Source organism: Hemicordylus capensis, chromosome 1 (genome assembly GCF_027244095.1).
Source record: "Hemicordylus capensis ecotype Gifberg chromosome 1, rHemCap1.1.pri, whole genome shotgun sequence".
Taxonomy (NCBI): Eukaryota; Metazoa; Chordata; class Lepidosauria; order Squamata; family Cordylidae; genus Hemicordylus; species Hemicordylus capensis.
The window spans coordinates 376,969,806-376,986,931 of NC_069657.1; the positions used below are offsets into that span (position 1 = coordinate 376,969,806).

The following is a 17,126-nucleotide window of genomic DNA, read 5'->3' on the forward strand; positions in this document are numbered from 1 at the left end:
ACTTTCTGCTCCTCCCATCCATCCACCAAAATTCTTTGGACATATGTCTCCTTTTTCTTAACTCAGGGTAGTAGGCTGTACACTGACATGTTGAAGGTTCTCAGAGGAGTAAACAGATCCTACAAGGAGTAGGAATTGCTTCCACTGTTACAATAGATGCTCATGATACTGCAAGTTGCCAATCTGAACCTTGAGCTATATCTTGCTGTAGGAGTAGGTCCCTATCCTCTGAGAGCCAAAGCGATTTGTATTCCAGAGACAGACATGCAAATCCGTCCTTAACTATTGCAATTAAGTCGCAGCATGGAAAAAAAGTGATTCCTTCAGTAACTCTGTTCTCTATGATCAAAGATTTTCTATGTTTCCAGCTGTAGCATATCAGCCAAGTGTGGCACATCTCGATCCTACGCACATTTATTTAGACGGTAATGGGATTTACACTCAAGTATGTCTGCAGAAGACTGCAGCCTCAAAACAAAACCCCAAGAATCAACTTTGTAATATTCATATATGAGACACACAGAGAGAGCTCAGGAAGAACATAACTGGCAAAATGTTTTTTATAAATCTTCACAGCAATAAAGGAACAGCAATGCTGCACAAATTATCACACAGAAGTCATCAAAATGCAACAGCTGAAAGCAGCAGAAGTTATTCCTTTATTAGTTTTTAAATGGTTAGAGAGTTGTATGTACAATTGCCTTTTAAAAAACAGTTTAAGAATTGGGGTTTCGTGGGATTAGTTCCTTTAAAGGAACATAATATCTTCATAAGTACAATAGCAACCAATGACTTTTTCCTTAAATATTCCTTTCAATGTCACATTCTTAGTTGCTTAGTTACATTTTTAACAACACAATTGTGTATATAAAAACCAGCCATTTCCTTATCTTGACATAAGTTTCAAATGTTCCTGTGCAGTTCTCCCAAATACTAACTGTAGATGAAAGAGAGGAGCAGTGCTTAAGAGAACATCAGTGTACAAATAATCCTAAATGTCAATGTTGACCAAGTTCTTAGAGTGGGGATGAAAACATTCTGACTCTAGGCATTCTTCCCAACCTTATGTAATGGGAACATTTCAAGGTAGAGTGTTCTTTAGTCTTCTGTAACCTTTTGTCTATAATTTCCTCCACAGTTGCAGTGTGCATGGGGCAAGTCACTCAAGACTCCAATTAAAGTCTTGCAGCCACCAGTTTCCTTACAGGCATCCTAGATTCTAAAGAATGGGAATAAAGAGCACAATAGTTCTGAGGCAGAGATATTAGAAGGGCTCACTCTATAGTCCTTTACAATTATTTTGTCTCACCTTCCAAATATTTGGATTTTGTTCCAAATTTTGGTTTTATCTGCCTCCTATCTCTCAATGTAAAGATCTCACTTAATTTTGTAAACTGGCATTTATTTATTTTTAAAGACACAAAACAGAACAAAAATAGTTTCCAACATCCAGAGCAAGGACTGTTCGCAGAAAGACGCTGCACTAGTGAAAAACTGCTAGCTGTGTTGCACTACTGCAAGCATCCTTGTGGTTGCACAACAACAGCATGCCTGATTTGATTTAATTGGGACATTTGTGCAAGAGAACTCTAGCACAATAGTGTAATTCTGCAACTCCCCACTTTTAACACCAATACTGTAAGCTGATGTCTTACACTAGCACAATTTTGCTCATTCTGCCAGAGGTTTGTTGCTCTGGATGTCAGCCAGTAATCCAGTAGGATTACTAAACAGCCTCTGAAGACATGCAGCTAGTGTCTAGAGTCTCAGTGCTCTGTAGGAAAGATTTCAGGACCCTGCACTTCAGGACTCCCCATCTCTTGCCATGTTTCTTGTTTGCACTGCCTTCCATCCCCTTTCTCAGCCTTACACTGCCTTGACCTTTACAATTCTACACTTTGCCAAAATATTCCAAGTTCCGTGGAATATCCAATAAGACCATACATACTGTATATAAACAAGAATCTGGATTCTCTTGCCAAATCCAGCTCAATCTTTCATTGCTGTGGGCAGGAGTAGAGGTGTGATGGCCTGATGGAAAAGCTGGAAGTTCTTTCCCCAAGCCTTCACATCTCTAAGCAGGAGAATGAGGAGCTTCTTTTTCAGGACAAGTAGCCTGAGTAGCCTTGCTGTATAAAATGGCATGAACATCAGTCTGCGGCTCAGTAGCCAAAATACTGCACACAGGGTTACAGCAGTCAAGGTGGGACACAAGGTGCCACATTTCCCTCTACAATGAGGAACAGCACGTTTTTCTACTAGAACTGGAAATAAACATACAGTGAAGAAATATGTGAAGTCATATAACAGGATGGGGCATTTGTACTTTAATTTGTACATTAGACCCTTGCTAACTGGGCAAAGAGGCACCTTTTTAACGTGGTGATTCTCTTTATGTAGCAGGGGGAGAGTAACTGGCCCTATCCACCCCCAGCACAGTACTTCCAGTGACTGTTGCTGGTGTCTGTCTTATGTTTCTTTTTAGATTGTGAGCCCTTTGGGGGACACGGTGCCATCTTATTTATTTATTATTTCTCTAGGAAACCGCTTTGGAAACTTGTTGAAAAGCGGCACATAAATATTTGTTGTTGTACTGACAATCATTTGCACTGATTCTCATAGAAGGATCAATGGAAACATGTGCTCTTAAGGCCCTGTCTCTTTAGAAAAATCTGCCTCATATTTCACAGTACCCCACTCGTTAACAAGTACACTTACCAAACATTCCTGCAGTTTTACTCAGAGCCTCTTTACTTACACTGTAAGTAAACCCTTTAGTCCTGTGGGGAGAGAAAAAAAGAACAATCTTCTAATTCTCTGGCCAAAAACAAATACAAAGTGAGGAATACTTTCTTGAGCATCTGAACAACAGTACAGCAAGACTGCCTTTCTGCATTCAGTTTTACACACCAGCTGATGCAGTATGGCCACTTAAAGCCATTCCTCTTAGGAATAATTAAGTTTACTGTAATTATACCTCCCCGCATGTTTGGTACTCTGACACAAAAAGAACTGCCAATATTTATTTTGCCTACCAAAGTTGTTGAACAATTGTATGCCTAGTTAATAATGCCTTGAGAACTATCCCGAAAGGGAAAGTGATAGCAAGTGTAACTACTGATTGCAGTCTGGAAGAGTTCAGCATGATCAACCGACAAGACCCCTTTAAATTCACCATCTGTATACATAACTCAGGGGGTAAGGACCCCAAGGATTGTCTAAAAGACTGTCCCATCTCTGCATATCTCCCTAGAAAATGGGCAAAGGAAATGTATTTTTAGGAGCAATTCAAGCAAAAACCTTTTTTAAAATCGGATTTCGGTAGGGAGCCAAAATAACTAGTAAGCTGCTATCCAGCAGTTAAACTGATGAGCACTTAATGTTATTTGTCATATTTAATCTTTCCTTCTGCATTTGATTAGGTATTTTTACATATTCATTTTTCATTAGGGATTTTGTTTATATCTTCTTTAATAAGTCAAAATCATTTTTACAAAGTTTTTTCTGGTTGGTATTCTGCAACAAAGTCCAATTATGAAAGGCCTTACACCTTAACTATCTTCTGAACAATTCTGAATACAGAGAAGTTGGGTCTTCTTCTGTGAGCCCCAAACATGTACTCACATCTTCATTCTGGTCACAGCACCAAGTCGCACAAGAGCTGCCAAAGCATTTTTCTGCATATCTGAAGATAGCACCTCATAACACTGTGTGCTTCCTAAGCAGGAAGAAGAAGAGCAATTAAAACTTAGTTCTGATACTCAAGAGCAAATAGAAGTAAGATGTTGCACTGTCCAAAGAACACACACCTCTCTCAAGAAGCTGAGAAACAAAACTTCGAACTCCAAGTATAAACTGCTGCTCAGTAAAGACCTCATTTGCTTCCTTAGAAAGGTACCTGCAGATTATCTAAGAAAAAAAATCAAATTGTTGTAAATGAGCAGTTTTTCTTTGTTTAGACCACTGGTCATCTATATTATTAATTCTCCTGGGTGAATTAATTCTCCTTGGAATGTGTGTCCCAACACCCAGCTGATTGGCTGAGGCGCACCCAGGAAGCAAGTGGCGGAGTTGGACGGGGTGAGGGGGGGGAAGAGGGAGGACAAGAGAGAGGAGGGAGGGCGGGCAAGAGAGTGGGGTGGGAGGGAGGGGAGAACAGCCGGCCCCAAAGAGCACACAGATGCTGTGTGCGGGTGGGCTAGTAACAATGAAATCCTTGCATTACTAACTACATTCCTTTCCCACTAGGAAAAAGGTTCTTTAAAAACAACATAACATTCGAGCTGAATGATAAATTCTTCATGGCATTTTAACAAGCTGAACCGGGTTTTAAAGAGCTACTTTAAGGATCTCCAAGAGCTTGGAAATTCCTAGTAGGATTTTTTTTTACTCCCTTCAATCTTTTGAACTGCAGACCCCCATTGCCACTGTACAATGTATCACAATCTGCTTTTGAAAATCTTCAAGTTTCCAGAGTAATATGCCATGTGATATGGGGTGAGGGGTTGGAGAGTTGGTGTTGGAAAAACAAGATTTCTTGTGGAATGAGGATTCAATCACATCAACAATATAGCATGAGTCAAAAATAAGAGGAACTAGTCAGTTAATCAGGGAATGTAACCCCACATAAAAAACAGATGTATTTTTGTTTCCCTCCTGGTCATATCTGTGCTAATCCTTAGCACACCTGTGGTAGAAGTTTTAAACTTTTAAGGCCCTAAAAAGCTTAGTTCTCTAAGGGATCTGCCATTCTGCTACGATTGCCATTGGAGGGCCTTCTCCAGATGCCCCTGCCATCCCAAGTTAAGTGGAGGGCAACCAGAAAGAGATGTTAAGAATATGACTCCCATTATTGTGGTGGTGCCCCAACTCTGGGACACTTCAAAAGCCTCAGGGAAAATAATCTGGTGTTCAACGTGATGAGCTTTTAGGTGCCAGGCTAAGATTTGCAGTGCATAATCTGACGCTGCCAAGATTGTGTTTTCTCTGCATATTTTATTGTTGCCTTTATTACTTACGGCTTTTATTATTTCAAAATTGATTTTAGAGACTTTTGGTGTCATTTTTACATATATTACGTGCTTTGAAAATTCTTAGGATTATAAAAGTAAGATAATTTTTAAATTAAATACCTAATCTTAACACTAAACTGTGTCAGATACTTCTCACAAAAGGAAAGGAATGGAGACCGGAGGAAAGAACTTGCAGTTAATTTCATACCTGGTAACCTTCCACAAAAGGCTTGAACATTGCTGTTATGAAAGTGATTACAGTGCTCCCTTTCTCTGTAACAAAGATTTGCTGTGGTGTGATTTGAATTGCATCACATTTGGTAAGCAGGAAACAGCCTTCTTCAAAATCCTAGTGGTTAAAAAGAAGATAGGTTATTGTTTTCCCTAGTGGGCCTAATGCCATGTTGGCAACTACAGGCATGCAACACCCATATTTCTGCCAAATAAGATACAATAAGTGGGTCTAACAATTTTATATATATATATATATATATATATATATATATATATATATATATATATATATATATATATAAAACTAATTTTAAAATTATATTTAATTATGCTTCCATTAACATTTTATTTCAGTATTTGGGGGCAGGGAGGTTGCAAATGTATCAACTACCCTGAAAAAAAAGAGTGTATAAGCAGTTTAATATTCTATTGTAATTAGCCTCTTTGGAAATATCAAAATGTGTATGATAAACTGAGTTGAACTGTATGCACTTGAAGCAAAATCATATAATGGGAAGTGGAGTTTGGTTAAACAGTTCCAAATCAAAACCAATTTTTCAAGATGAGAGTATCTAAGGCACATATCTTGTCTAATATGGTGCTATTATTTTATCACCTCTGTAGATCACATTCATAGTGATTTATTTTTTTTTTAATTCTGTTTCATCTCTGCTAGGGTGATCAATTTTCAAGTTAAAAAAGAGCTACAGATTACAAATTGGATTACAACCCAAGATTATTCAGACATTGCACAAAAGGTTTCCTGTACAGTGAAAAGAGAGTGTCTGGTAGAATCATAAAGACCAACAAATGTATTGTGCAAGAGGTTTTCAAAGGATGGAGCTTACTTGATCAGAAACAAAGTATTGTCCTCAGTTGTCAGATATCTATATCCACACACAGATGCAGAAGAGGGATGGGGCAAATTTTTACTACAAAGTGAAGTGAGAAGGTCCAGCAATGAAAGGGATAGGTGTACCACATTATGGTCAGAACACAGAGATCCAACTCAAAAACTAAAAGCTCCAGTCAGAGTGCGTGTGACCCACCCCCCCATCTCCACTGGTAAAGAATAGCAAAGCAAGATTAACAGGGTACAAAACCCATCCAAAGAGGGACAATTACTTTCTGTAATGAGATAACCACTCCCAGTCTCATCTAAGACAGAGTAAAATATTTGCAAGTAAGTGCTAGCAATGCCCTTCTGCCAATGACATTGGCCAAACTGGGCACAATTTAATTTAATTGGATATTAAAAATGGTTACACTCAGAAACAACGGGGAAACATTTTAATCTCTCTGGATATCCAGTAAATGCGGGCCAAACCAGATGAGATATTCACTGTACAATTAGGGCCTGTTTATATTATTTTTTAATGTAAATAGCAGACATATGAGGCCACCCAGCTCCCACCATGGTTGCAATCTGAATTAGGATTCCACATGGCTGCTACTTGCATTTGAATAACTAAGCATGCAGGCCTTGCTCATACAACAGACATATCATCCCATGCAGAGGTGCTCAACTCCGGTCCTCCTGTAGATGTTGGCCTACAACTCTCATCATCCCTGACTATTGGACACTGTGGCTAGGGATGCTGGGAGCTGCAGTCCAAAAACAACTGGATGGACAAAGTTCAACAGCCCTGATTTAATGAAATATATTATTAGTTGGGATTAGACAACATCCACACTGATTGGATATTTCATGCTTTGGGCTGGATTTTATTTTCATTTCTGCTTTGCATTGTTATACAACATGCCTATATATTGCATTGTTGTGCATTATGTGCCCACCACAACCATTACACACATCTTTCCCCATATACAAATTATGAGTTTGGTGGTCTATCAGTATAGTAGTGAAATGGACCCACCCATAGTCAAGTTAGAGTTTTCAGCATCCTTAGGAGACTCTCCAGATATGCAGAAAACTATTACTGTAATTCTGGGCAGAAACGCCACATGAGCGTGAATGCCGCAGTAAGGGGGGAAAAGGCTGAAAAACTGCAGAAACGCCACATTGGCATTTCAGTTAGAGGCATCATGCACTATTTTTTTGGTTGTGTTGTACGCTTAAAATGTTACTACAGTTTGATTCTGAATTCTAGTGTAAATACCAGCTCCCATAATCCCCAGCCTCAGTGGCCAATTGTCAGGAATTATGGGAGTTGTAGGCCAACATTTTAAGGAGGGCCAAAGTTCAGCAGCTCTGGGCTAGATAATGGCTTATGCGATACTATAAATAGTAGTACTGAGTTTATGAGACTTGCATGGAGAAAGGCAAGACTTGCATTTACCAAATAACCCACTAGATTTTAAAGCAAATGCTTCTTTTTAAAGCCAAGAACATAACTCCTTAGTTGAAAAGAGTGAATAGTAAAGATCTGCCAAACAAATAAAACCAGAACAAAAGAGACCCCTCCAATAGGAAAAGCGAATACATGCAAGTTCTTCTTTCTCATTTACATTTGGCACAATTCTCTGATGCCAATGAAGTTAATGAGAAAGTTTAATAAACAATAGCTCATGATTTCACAGAATATTTTACCTTAAGAGGTATTCCAGGGAAAAAGATGAACTCATCAGAAAAAACATCATGCCAGAAAGCAAAATTGCTATAGATTTCCTCTGAAAAACAATTTTTTTCTTTTCGTAAATTAAGTTCTTACATCAAAGCACTTTGCTATTAAGAGAGAAATTCTGTAAGATGCCATTTTAAAGAAAACAATTGTTGACCCGATGACAAAAAAACCTGAACTATACTATACATGAATGCCTGGGCCACTAGAAAACAGAAGGTTCAATCCATTAGATGTTTCTCCTGCACAGGCCCTACTGAAATGGGAGCCGCACTATTGTCACAGACGAACTGTGCTTAAACAACGAGAGTTTGCGACTAAAGTTTTCAGCATCTGAGCCATCTCCATGAAGAAGTGGCTACTGCAGAATGACTATTTGCTAAACAAAGGCTGGAATCCTGATCACATGGCCTAAGCAACAAGAGCCTCTCTCCATCACTATAATGAACTGGAAACTGATGCATGCTTCATATTTTCTTTACAGTAAACTAAAATAGTTTGCACTCATGGTGGACACCAGGTCATGGTGAAATGAATACATCCAACTTGATAGCTTCCAAAATAGCTTATAAAGTGGTTTTCTTTCTATAACATAACCATATTCAACATTGGCATAGGGCTGGTTCAGACAATTGTATGTCCACACATGTGAGCAAGATGGGGCCTGTCCTGATGCTACTGCAGGACATCCCAGCACACTGCCGGGACGTCCTTTAATTGTGCGAGAGGGATGTGCATCTGAATTGCACCTCTACATGTGTACCAAAAACCCAGGGTTTGGGTGCACCTGTAGAGGGCCGATTCCGATGAAAACCCATCTCGCACAATTAAAGGATGTCTCATAGGATGTCCTTCAGTGACATCAGCCTAGGTATGACCCTGTGCTGCTCACCTCACATGTGCTAGTCAGCTTTCACCTGCACCAGCCACTAATCTGTTCTGTAAAAAGGCAAAAGGACATAGACCCTTATTGCACAAGGAGATCGTTCTGCACTAAAAATTCTTTACCACCATTCTGAATGTGTAGTTCATGGAGACCTACTTCAGCTCTCCACAGACACAGAGCCCTCCAAGGCTTTGTTACCCAAGTAACAACTGAATAGCCTCAAAGTCTCAAAACCTGTCTGTTTAGGAAATATCATAATGGAATAATGGCATTCATTTTCAGGGATTCATTTTCCGATGTATGATATAACACAGTGAACTTGCCTTTTCTGGAAGAGTGGCTCATTTGCAATGCAAGTGCTACAAGGGCTGGTCGCACAAAGATATTAAGCAATTGGTTCCTGTAGGACCCACACAGGAGGATCGAGAGGGCTTGTTTAAAGACAAGATCCTCTACAGCAGCAGGTCCCATTTCTTTGTCATTGAGAACGACTTGACCATTGACAAGGCTTGCAATATTTGCGTGTAGAGCAAGGCTGGATCTCACTGCTTTGTTGGCACACACGTTATCTAGTAAAAAAACAAGTAGTCAATATATATCAATGGGTTGGATCCAAACTAGAATTTCCTCCACTGGAATGGCATTTGCACTTGTAGAAAAGGGGGGGATTTTCACCAACAAACCCCTCCATTGGCAGCCCATTGCACCATACCCCGCACTATTCCCAAGAGTCCCTCGACTCTCAAGACTGATTTTTCAGGGGATGCTGAGGGCTTCAGGCCAGAGGAGGGGACAGGAAAGCTCCATTCCATAAGTGGCATACTGTTCACAATTCTCTGGATCCATGCAATATCTAACACATATGTTTTTGCTTCCTATTGTGCAGTCATAGTGGTAACCCAAGACCACAGCACCAAATGCTACCTCCCCACTGTGGGCTTCCTTTTTTACTTGCCCTGGCAGCAACAGCTACCACCACTTCACGAGACATTTGCGCAGACACAAGTGTGAAACACTCTCCTGTGCCTCCTGCCCGGAATGCACCCTCTTATCTTCCTGTGCTAGGCTAATAATAACAAGGAGAAGAAAGAAGAGGAGGACATTTCTTTATATTTAGGAAGGACCATGGTCATACACTGGCATCCTATAGCGACCTCATGTTGTTGTTTAAGCTAAGAAAATATAGGTTCTATAGTTCCCAAAAGAATATTTTACAGCAGCAATTCTAGTGATCCACTGTCCAATAACGGATTCTGAAGAGTGACACACATTGCATTGCCCTGAAAAATGGAATGTAGATATGTGATTCATTTCATACCAGGCCAATCAAGAAATCCTCCAAAGGCCTGAGTTAAACCTTTCAGCCAAAGAGTTTTTTCTACCAGAAGCTCAAAGTCTATGGCTGGTAAATTCTGGAGCAGGACAGCAGCAATTAATATCCATGGACTCAGAACCATGTTCTCTATCTGTAGGAGCTCCATTTTGTAGGCTACATCACTGACAAATTTTTGGATTTCCTCAGATGGCTTTTGGGGAATATGCCTGAAAGGGAGAAGAAAATCTCATTTCAGCGTCATTCAATGTGAGCATCTTGCTTTTTGAAGTAAGGGAACTTTTAGCACATTTTCCCCACAACAATTCCTCATCTATCCAATGGTCCCATGCATTGTTTTGCATATTAAAGCACATCTTCTGGATGGATTTTATGACACTTCAGTAATAGCAGGAAAATTAGTCAACTAAAAGTACAAGCATTTAAGCTTACACAACACATTTCTAAAGAGAAAAATTTCCTCCCAGCAAGTTGGAGGGGAAATTTTTGGAAGAGACTGCCTGGTGTTGGGGACTTTAAAAAACAAAAAAACAAAACCTGACAACATTCTCCTTATTGGAAAGGAATTTTAAAACACTTCTGAGAGCTTCAAGCAAAGATGATGTTCAATTTCCCTTGGCTCTGAATAATATTCATGGACTAACATTTATTTCATCATTTACAAAAGAAGGCTTAATTAGGATAAGTCAAGGCTTTCCACAGATTGCACTCCTGTGGCTAATATGGGACAGCTTATACTTTCAGCAATGACGACATTTGTATGCTGGGGAAATGCCATCTCTTCCAAAACAGAAGTGCTTCCTTAAAGACGCAACACAAAGATGAACCACAACTGTGCATTCATTGTACTATTGGAAAGTCCCATATCACCTAAGCCAGCAGGAAAAGCAAGGCGGTAACACAGTAAGGAAAACTGAGATACTGCAGTGGTTCATGAAATCTCCAAGTCATATATTTAGTATCATCCATCATCATCACTAAGAACTGTACTAACTCCTACATTTATGTGTCATACTTGATTGTATTAATGGAGTTAGTTTACATAGTCCCCCCGCTCCCCATTTCGGGAATATTTTCAGCTTTGGGTCAGTACACCCATGATGCATTTAAACTAGATTTTGTTGGCACTGTGACATCTCTTAAGCATCCAGATCTGGCCAGTGTTTGAGATAAGAGAATGAAGGTTGGATGAATAAGTAGATGAACTGGTCTAGCAACACAGCAACAGCAGTGTTGCGGTTCCTAACAATTAATTAATTATCATACTTTTATACCACCTGATATGTAAATCTCTAGGTGGTGTACAAATCCCAACATTAAGATCACAAGTGAAAATACATAGAACACGATAAAATAAAACAAATTATTAAAAGTATTAAAATCTAATTAAAAGCTTGCAACAGGAAAGTCTTGAGGGTCTTCCTGAAAACAAACAGAGAAGGAGATGCTCTTATTTCAGCAGGGAGCATATTCCAAAGCCCTGGGGCAGCCACAGAGAAAGCCCAGTCCCAAGTTGCCACCAAACAAGTAGGCAGCAACTGCAACCGGACCTCTCCAGATGACCCTAATAGGTGGCAGGGTTCATGACAAAGAAGGCGCTCTCTTAAATAACCATTGCATTAAAAAGAAAAGAAAAGAAAAGAAAAACCTCACTATCTAAGTATCTTGTAATTTTAGAATCTAGTGAAAAATGGACCCAAATCTAATGTTGTTCACAAACCATTAAAAAAAAAAAAATCAAGTATTGTGGTACCTTGGAACCAGGTTATATGGACATCTGTGGATTCTCCCTGCTGCCAATGTTCTGAGTGATACAGGTTGTCCAAAGTACATATGTATACTTCCAAAATCTTCACTCAGAATTTTTCTAGCTTTTAACAATCCCTATGCAGTAAGGATAAAAGTCAGCTTAGGCACTGCAGGTATGCTACATATATTATCATTGTTTTTATAGCACCACATCACAATTTTCAAAGTGCTTCATGCTTCTTACCCCAGTCATCTTCACACCAGCTCTGTGAGTTTTGTCACTATTACTTCTGTGTTTTATAAACAGGAAATCAAGGCTGGTGAGAAGCAACTTACCCAAGATACATTGTGGCCGTATTGAGACTTAACAGTGGACAGAGAGAAACTGTTATCCTGTTCTCATAACGCTAGAACCAGGGGTCATCCCATGAAACTGAAGGCCAGGAAATTTAGGACCAACAAAACTTTTTCACACAGTGCATAATTAATCTATGGAATTTTCTGCCATGGGATGTGGTGATGGCCACTAGCTTGGATGGCTTTAAAAGGGGCTTAGACAAGTTTATGAAGGACAGGTCTATCAATGACTCACGCACACCACAGTTTGTCTAAATGTGACCAGTGTGTTTATGGCCAAGCTGAAGTTTGGATCTGGAAATATTTATAACATTTCATCAACTGGGCTATACTAACACAAGCCTGTTTTCTTACCGATGTAGATTCTTTTGGTTTTGGGACTCCTAAAAGTTCATATGTGTAAAGGGATTCTTCCAGTGTTCTCTCATAGCTGATACTGATTGGAACAAGGTAAATATCAAACACTTCCCTTTTAAGAAATGGATCCATCACAATATTGAGGAGACCTGTAACAAGAAAAAAATGCTATTTTTAAACTAAAATAAATGCATATCTTCAAGAAAGGATTATACCAAGGTGAACTGCTTTCACAGCTCAAGATATATTTCAGCATCTTGTGCTGAACACATTAATGACTCCTGACTTTGCATAAATCAACTAATTCAAAGGCTTTAACATTCTGACCAACTTACCATACTTTGGAGTCAAAGTCTTTGCAGTGCGGCTTCTTGTTCCTTCAAGATAAAACTCAACAGGGGCGTACCCAGTCTTCAGGGGAAGAAACACAAGACGGTTACAGTAAGCAAAATATATATTCTTTTTTTAAAAAAATCAATTGCTAAGCTGCTGTGCAGGGCACATTTGCTAGAGAGCAAGTCTCACTGAACTTAGAGGGACTTAATTCTCAGTGCAAATATTTAGGATTGCACTATAAGAAATGCTTATTTTTGCAAGATACAAGTTTTTAAGCAGCAGCTACATGGGTCCAACAGCAAGCAGCACAAAATTCAACATCCCTCACAAGCAAAACAATTGCTTAATCAAATACAAAAATAAATAAATAATGGCAGTGGCCTAATGTTCACAGCAGAGACATTTTTATATATTGCAATGACCAAAGCTAAAAAAAGAGCAAACCTTAAAACTCATTTTTAAGTTATAGACAATTGTAATGATGTTTACCTTTAACATAGTTTTCACATATTCAGCAAATACTGCCCAATACAGTTTGTTCCCACCAAACGTACGTCGCATAAAAAAGCCACCCCCTTTTCGTAGCAGCTCACCGACCACTTTCATTCCCAGGAAATCTAGCATGGACACATAATGCAGAGCAGCAAAGTTAATCAGTGTCCGTCAAGCAGTCACTTCAGTAAGTAGCATAAAGCATGGATTCATTTTGGGAATTGTCAGTTTGGGAAGTGCATTGAAAGCAAAAGAAATACACAATAATAAAGTTATTATATTTACATCTCGCCTTCCCATTTCATGTTAAAATGCTTAAAGTGATTCACAACTTGAAATAAAATATGGTAACCGAATATATAAAGGAATTATTTTTTTAAGCATATGCAGACTATGTATCTCAATCATCTGGACTCTCTCTGTGTGTGTGTGTGTGTGTGTGTGTGTGTGTGTGTGTGTGTGTGTGTATAAGAGCAGATAAGTGGTGTAGCATGTTTTGAATGCACAAAATTCCAGGTTCAATTTGATAAAAAGTCTCTCAAGTTGCAGATCTGGGAAAAACCTCTGACAATGCTGATCAAGAGGAATCACTAGTCTTAGGATATGCTATTTGGATTCTCTGGATTCTGTTTGGGGCACTGGGAAATCCTGCCTTTCTTTCATGGCACACTTGACTGTTTATTTATTATTATTATTATTATTATTATTATTATTATTATTATTATTATTTCTTGTTTACACAGTCAGACAGGTGTTATTGTTTTGTTTTATCCAGACATCGAGTCCTTCCCAAGGACCTGGGAATAATAATAATAATAATAATAATAATAATAATTATTATTATTATTATTATTATTATTATTAATTCAATTTATATACTACCTGACTCCAAAGGCTCCAGGTGGTTCACAAAATGGACTGGTTTAGACATGTCAGTAAAAGTCTAATCCCATCTAGTGCTCCTAGTATATAGCAGTCAACAATCCAAATAATCCTGCAATTTTAAAAAAAATTCTAGACTATTAATAAACTATACTTGTTTGCATCATTTCCTTTTTGACAGGTTATCTTTAAGGCAAGATTGGAGTAACTATCCACTGCATCCAGTGCCTAGAAGTTTTAGCATCACAAGCTATTTCATTCATTTGATTATTTGTATACCTCCTTTGAGGCCCAAGCTTCTCAGAGTCCAATTTACACACAGCGAGAACACCACCAACAAAATAATCAGCTTTCTGGCTGCAGCTGCTGGAGCCTTGGTGTAATTAGTCCCTAAGGAAGTGGTCCAGCCTGGTAGGATCACAGGCAGCATCCAGATCTTTAGCAGAGTGGTACTTTGTTGGCAGAAGATTCTACCTTGATTGAGGAGAGTTTGATTGTGCAAGGTCTCCTTAAATTAATGTAACTCTCCTTCCAGTTCCATTCACAGAAAAGGTTTCCACTGATGAAGCACTGCTCTGCTAAAGGTCTGGCCTTACTTAAATGTCAGCCTTACTTCTCACATTTAAAATACCTTAAGATGTTTTCTATACAAAATGCTTCAACTATCTGTTCAGTAAAAATAACTAAACATGGATGTAGTTGCCTCCTTTCCTTCACATACCAATGCCAAATCTTGGCCCAAATGTTACTGTAAGGTACACATTACTGTACTCCATGATACAGAATATTCAGTGTTCTACCATGGCTTATTGTTGTTTGTGATACGTTACATGATCATTTGCCCCTCACTTTTATTAACGCTTACAATCTCCTCTGTATAAGAGAGAATCATCTTGAAGATCAGCATAGATGATCCCAATCACAGGCCTGAATAATGAAATCCTACTATAACTTTCTCAAGAAGGTTATTGCCCTTCTTGTTCCAGGACAGAATTATATTCAGTGAGCTTTGAAATTTTGGCACGCCTCCTGTAACCCCTAGTTATGAAAAGATGTGTAAAAGATGTGTAAAAAAAGTTTTGAAATCCTATTTGCTGAAATCCCACCCAAGACCCTGTTGGCCAATCCAATTTCAGCTAGTACAAGATTCTGGCTGTTGCAAGAGCAAGTTGTTAAAGTAAAATATTTACCAATTCCTGCCGCAATAACAGGCAAAGCCATGTCATACGTGTACAGCACATATGATAACAATAGAAAATCTATGTAGCTCCGATGACTAGGCAGCAGGACAACTGGATGCTCTTGAATTGCCTGTTGTAACTAACCAAGAACATAAAACAACTGGTTATTGTAGACATCAAGAAGGCTTCTGAGTAACCTTTATTTCAATACAATACGTTTTACAATTATTTCAGGATTTTCAGAGATAGTTGGAAGAATAAATTAAGATAAAAAGTTTGCATACAAATACTTACTTACCTGTGTGGAAATGCATACTGTACTTCAAAAGCATAGGGGCAGACAACTCTTTTCTTGGACTACTGATTGACTGATTGATTGACTGAGTGCCATCAGCTGAATCATTAGGGTATTCACTGCCCTGTCATCCATTCCTCTACAAGGGAACAGCCACAATGCTGGACTGCCTTAAAGATATCTTAGAGCAGTTATAAAATTGATTCAGAACCACCTCATGAGAAACACCACCAAAAAGAAGTACCCTTGTGCTTTGCCTTTCAAGAGCAGCAAAGTGGCAGTAGTTTACAAAGACCACCCGCATCTCCTGCAATGAGAGGTGCAAGCCATCACCTTCTCTTTCAGAGAAGCAGAACCACACTGTTGCAAAACACTTTTCACAAGGAATCCATTCTACCCACATGCTGCCATGGAAACAGCAGATGTACTGACCTGGGGAACATCAAGCTGAGGATGGTTCAGAGGGATCAAAAATACCTACTCTGTCCAAATTCCCAGCCCTCTGGGGGCCATGGTAACACAATAGAGAGGGGAAGGAAACTTAAGGATAGATGCAACAGAGGACAGTTGCTGATGTCCTCACTAAATAAGCCCATAGAAATCCTATTAACACGAAACAGTCCTTTACAGTATCTCCAGAGTCATACTATTGAGCAACTTGGTCTGGATGTCAATCAGTCCAGTCTTTGTACAAGGCTGAAACGGAGAACTGCTCCCAGATCCAAAGATAAGATGTTGAGCTTTCACAAGGCTTAACTGCATGTTTCTCTTCTGGGATATCTCAGTGGAGATTAGTAGCAAGTCTAGTAGAGACTTTCATAGATTCCTCTAAATATGCATGCATGCCTATTGCTTTAATTCATCACACAGTACATCCCTACTGCTTGATGAGAAGCAGATTATTTGCTCCATTTTCCTTTTTAAACACAATGGGTAAAGTAAAAGGAGTGTGTGTTTACTGCTTCCACAATGGGTGTGTATGGCAATTTCCAGCAATTTCCTCTGCAGCCCTCAAAATACATCTCAGAGGGTTGGAAGGCACCTCCCCTCACTGCACAAGTGAAAGGGTTCCTCTGACACAACCTTTACTCTGGATGCTACCCAATGCTAAACAATCACTAACTGGTTGAAAAATTGCTTTCAGATGTCCAGTTTATTATGGAATCATTTTTCAACTACACCTGGCTGTTTTCTATTCTCTCTTTGTTCTATTTGCTCAATTTCTGTGTCCAATATTGCAAGTTCCAATGTCATTTTCAGACTTTGCTCCATAATTACTAGAACAAGAACCTGTTTTGCCTACCTTATAAGATGTGGTTTCCCCAGCCATTACAACAGACGGACTTTTGTACATGTGTTTAAGGAATGTGAGTCTTATTAAGCAAATAAAATCCATAGTTGACACAATGCCATTTTATCAGGCACACACA

The 17,126-nt window shown here is 39.0% G+C and overlaps 1 protein-coding gene across 7 annotated transcripts in view; it reads right to left on the reverse strand.

Annotated features, from left to right (window-relative positions):
• Positions 1 to 542: 542 nt before the first annotated feature.
• Positions 543 to 17,126, reverse strand: part of GNPAT (glyceronephosphate O-acyltransferase) — a 37,491-nt gene continuing 20,907 nt past the window's right edge. For all 7 annotated transcript variants that reach the window (XM_053297994.1, XM_053297955.1, XM_053297944.1 and 4 more), the window contains 13 exons: positions 15,411 to 15,540; positions 13,336 to 13,463; positions 12,846 to 12,921; positions 12,508 to 12,659; positions 11,801 to 11,931; positions 10,033 to 10,256; positions 9,038 to 9,283; positions 7,798 to 7,877; positions 5,221 to 5,361; positions 3,810 to 3,909; positions 3,625 to 3,718; positions 2,719 to 2,780; positions 543 to 1,219 (listed from right to left, as the gene is read on the reverse strand). In XM_053297994.1, coding sequence (XP_053153969.1) covers positions 1,176 to 1,219; positions 2,719 to 2,780; positions 3,625 to 3,718; positions 3,810 to 3,909; positions 5,221 to 5,361; positions 7,798 to 7,877; positions 9,038 to 9,283; positions 10,033 to 10,256; positions 11,801 to 11,931; positions 12,508 to 12,659; positions 12,846 to 12,921; positions 13,336 to 13,463; positions 15,411 to 15,540 — 1,608 coding nt within the window. In that variant the 3' untranslated portion in view covers positions 543 to 1,175. The remainder of the gene's footprint in view (positions 1,220 to 2,718; positions 2,781 to 3,624; positions 3,719 to 3,809; positions 3,910 to 5,220; positions 5,362 to 7,797; positions 7,878 to 9,037; positions 9,284 to 10,032; positions 10,257 to 11,800; positions 11,932 to 12,507; positions 12,660 to 12,845; positions 12,922 to 13,335; positions 13,464 to 15,410; positions 15,541 to 17,126) is intronic.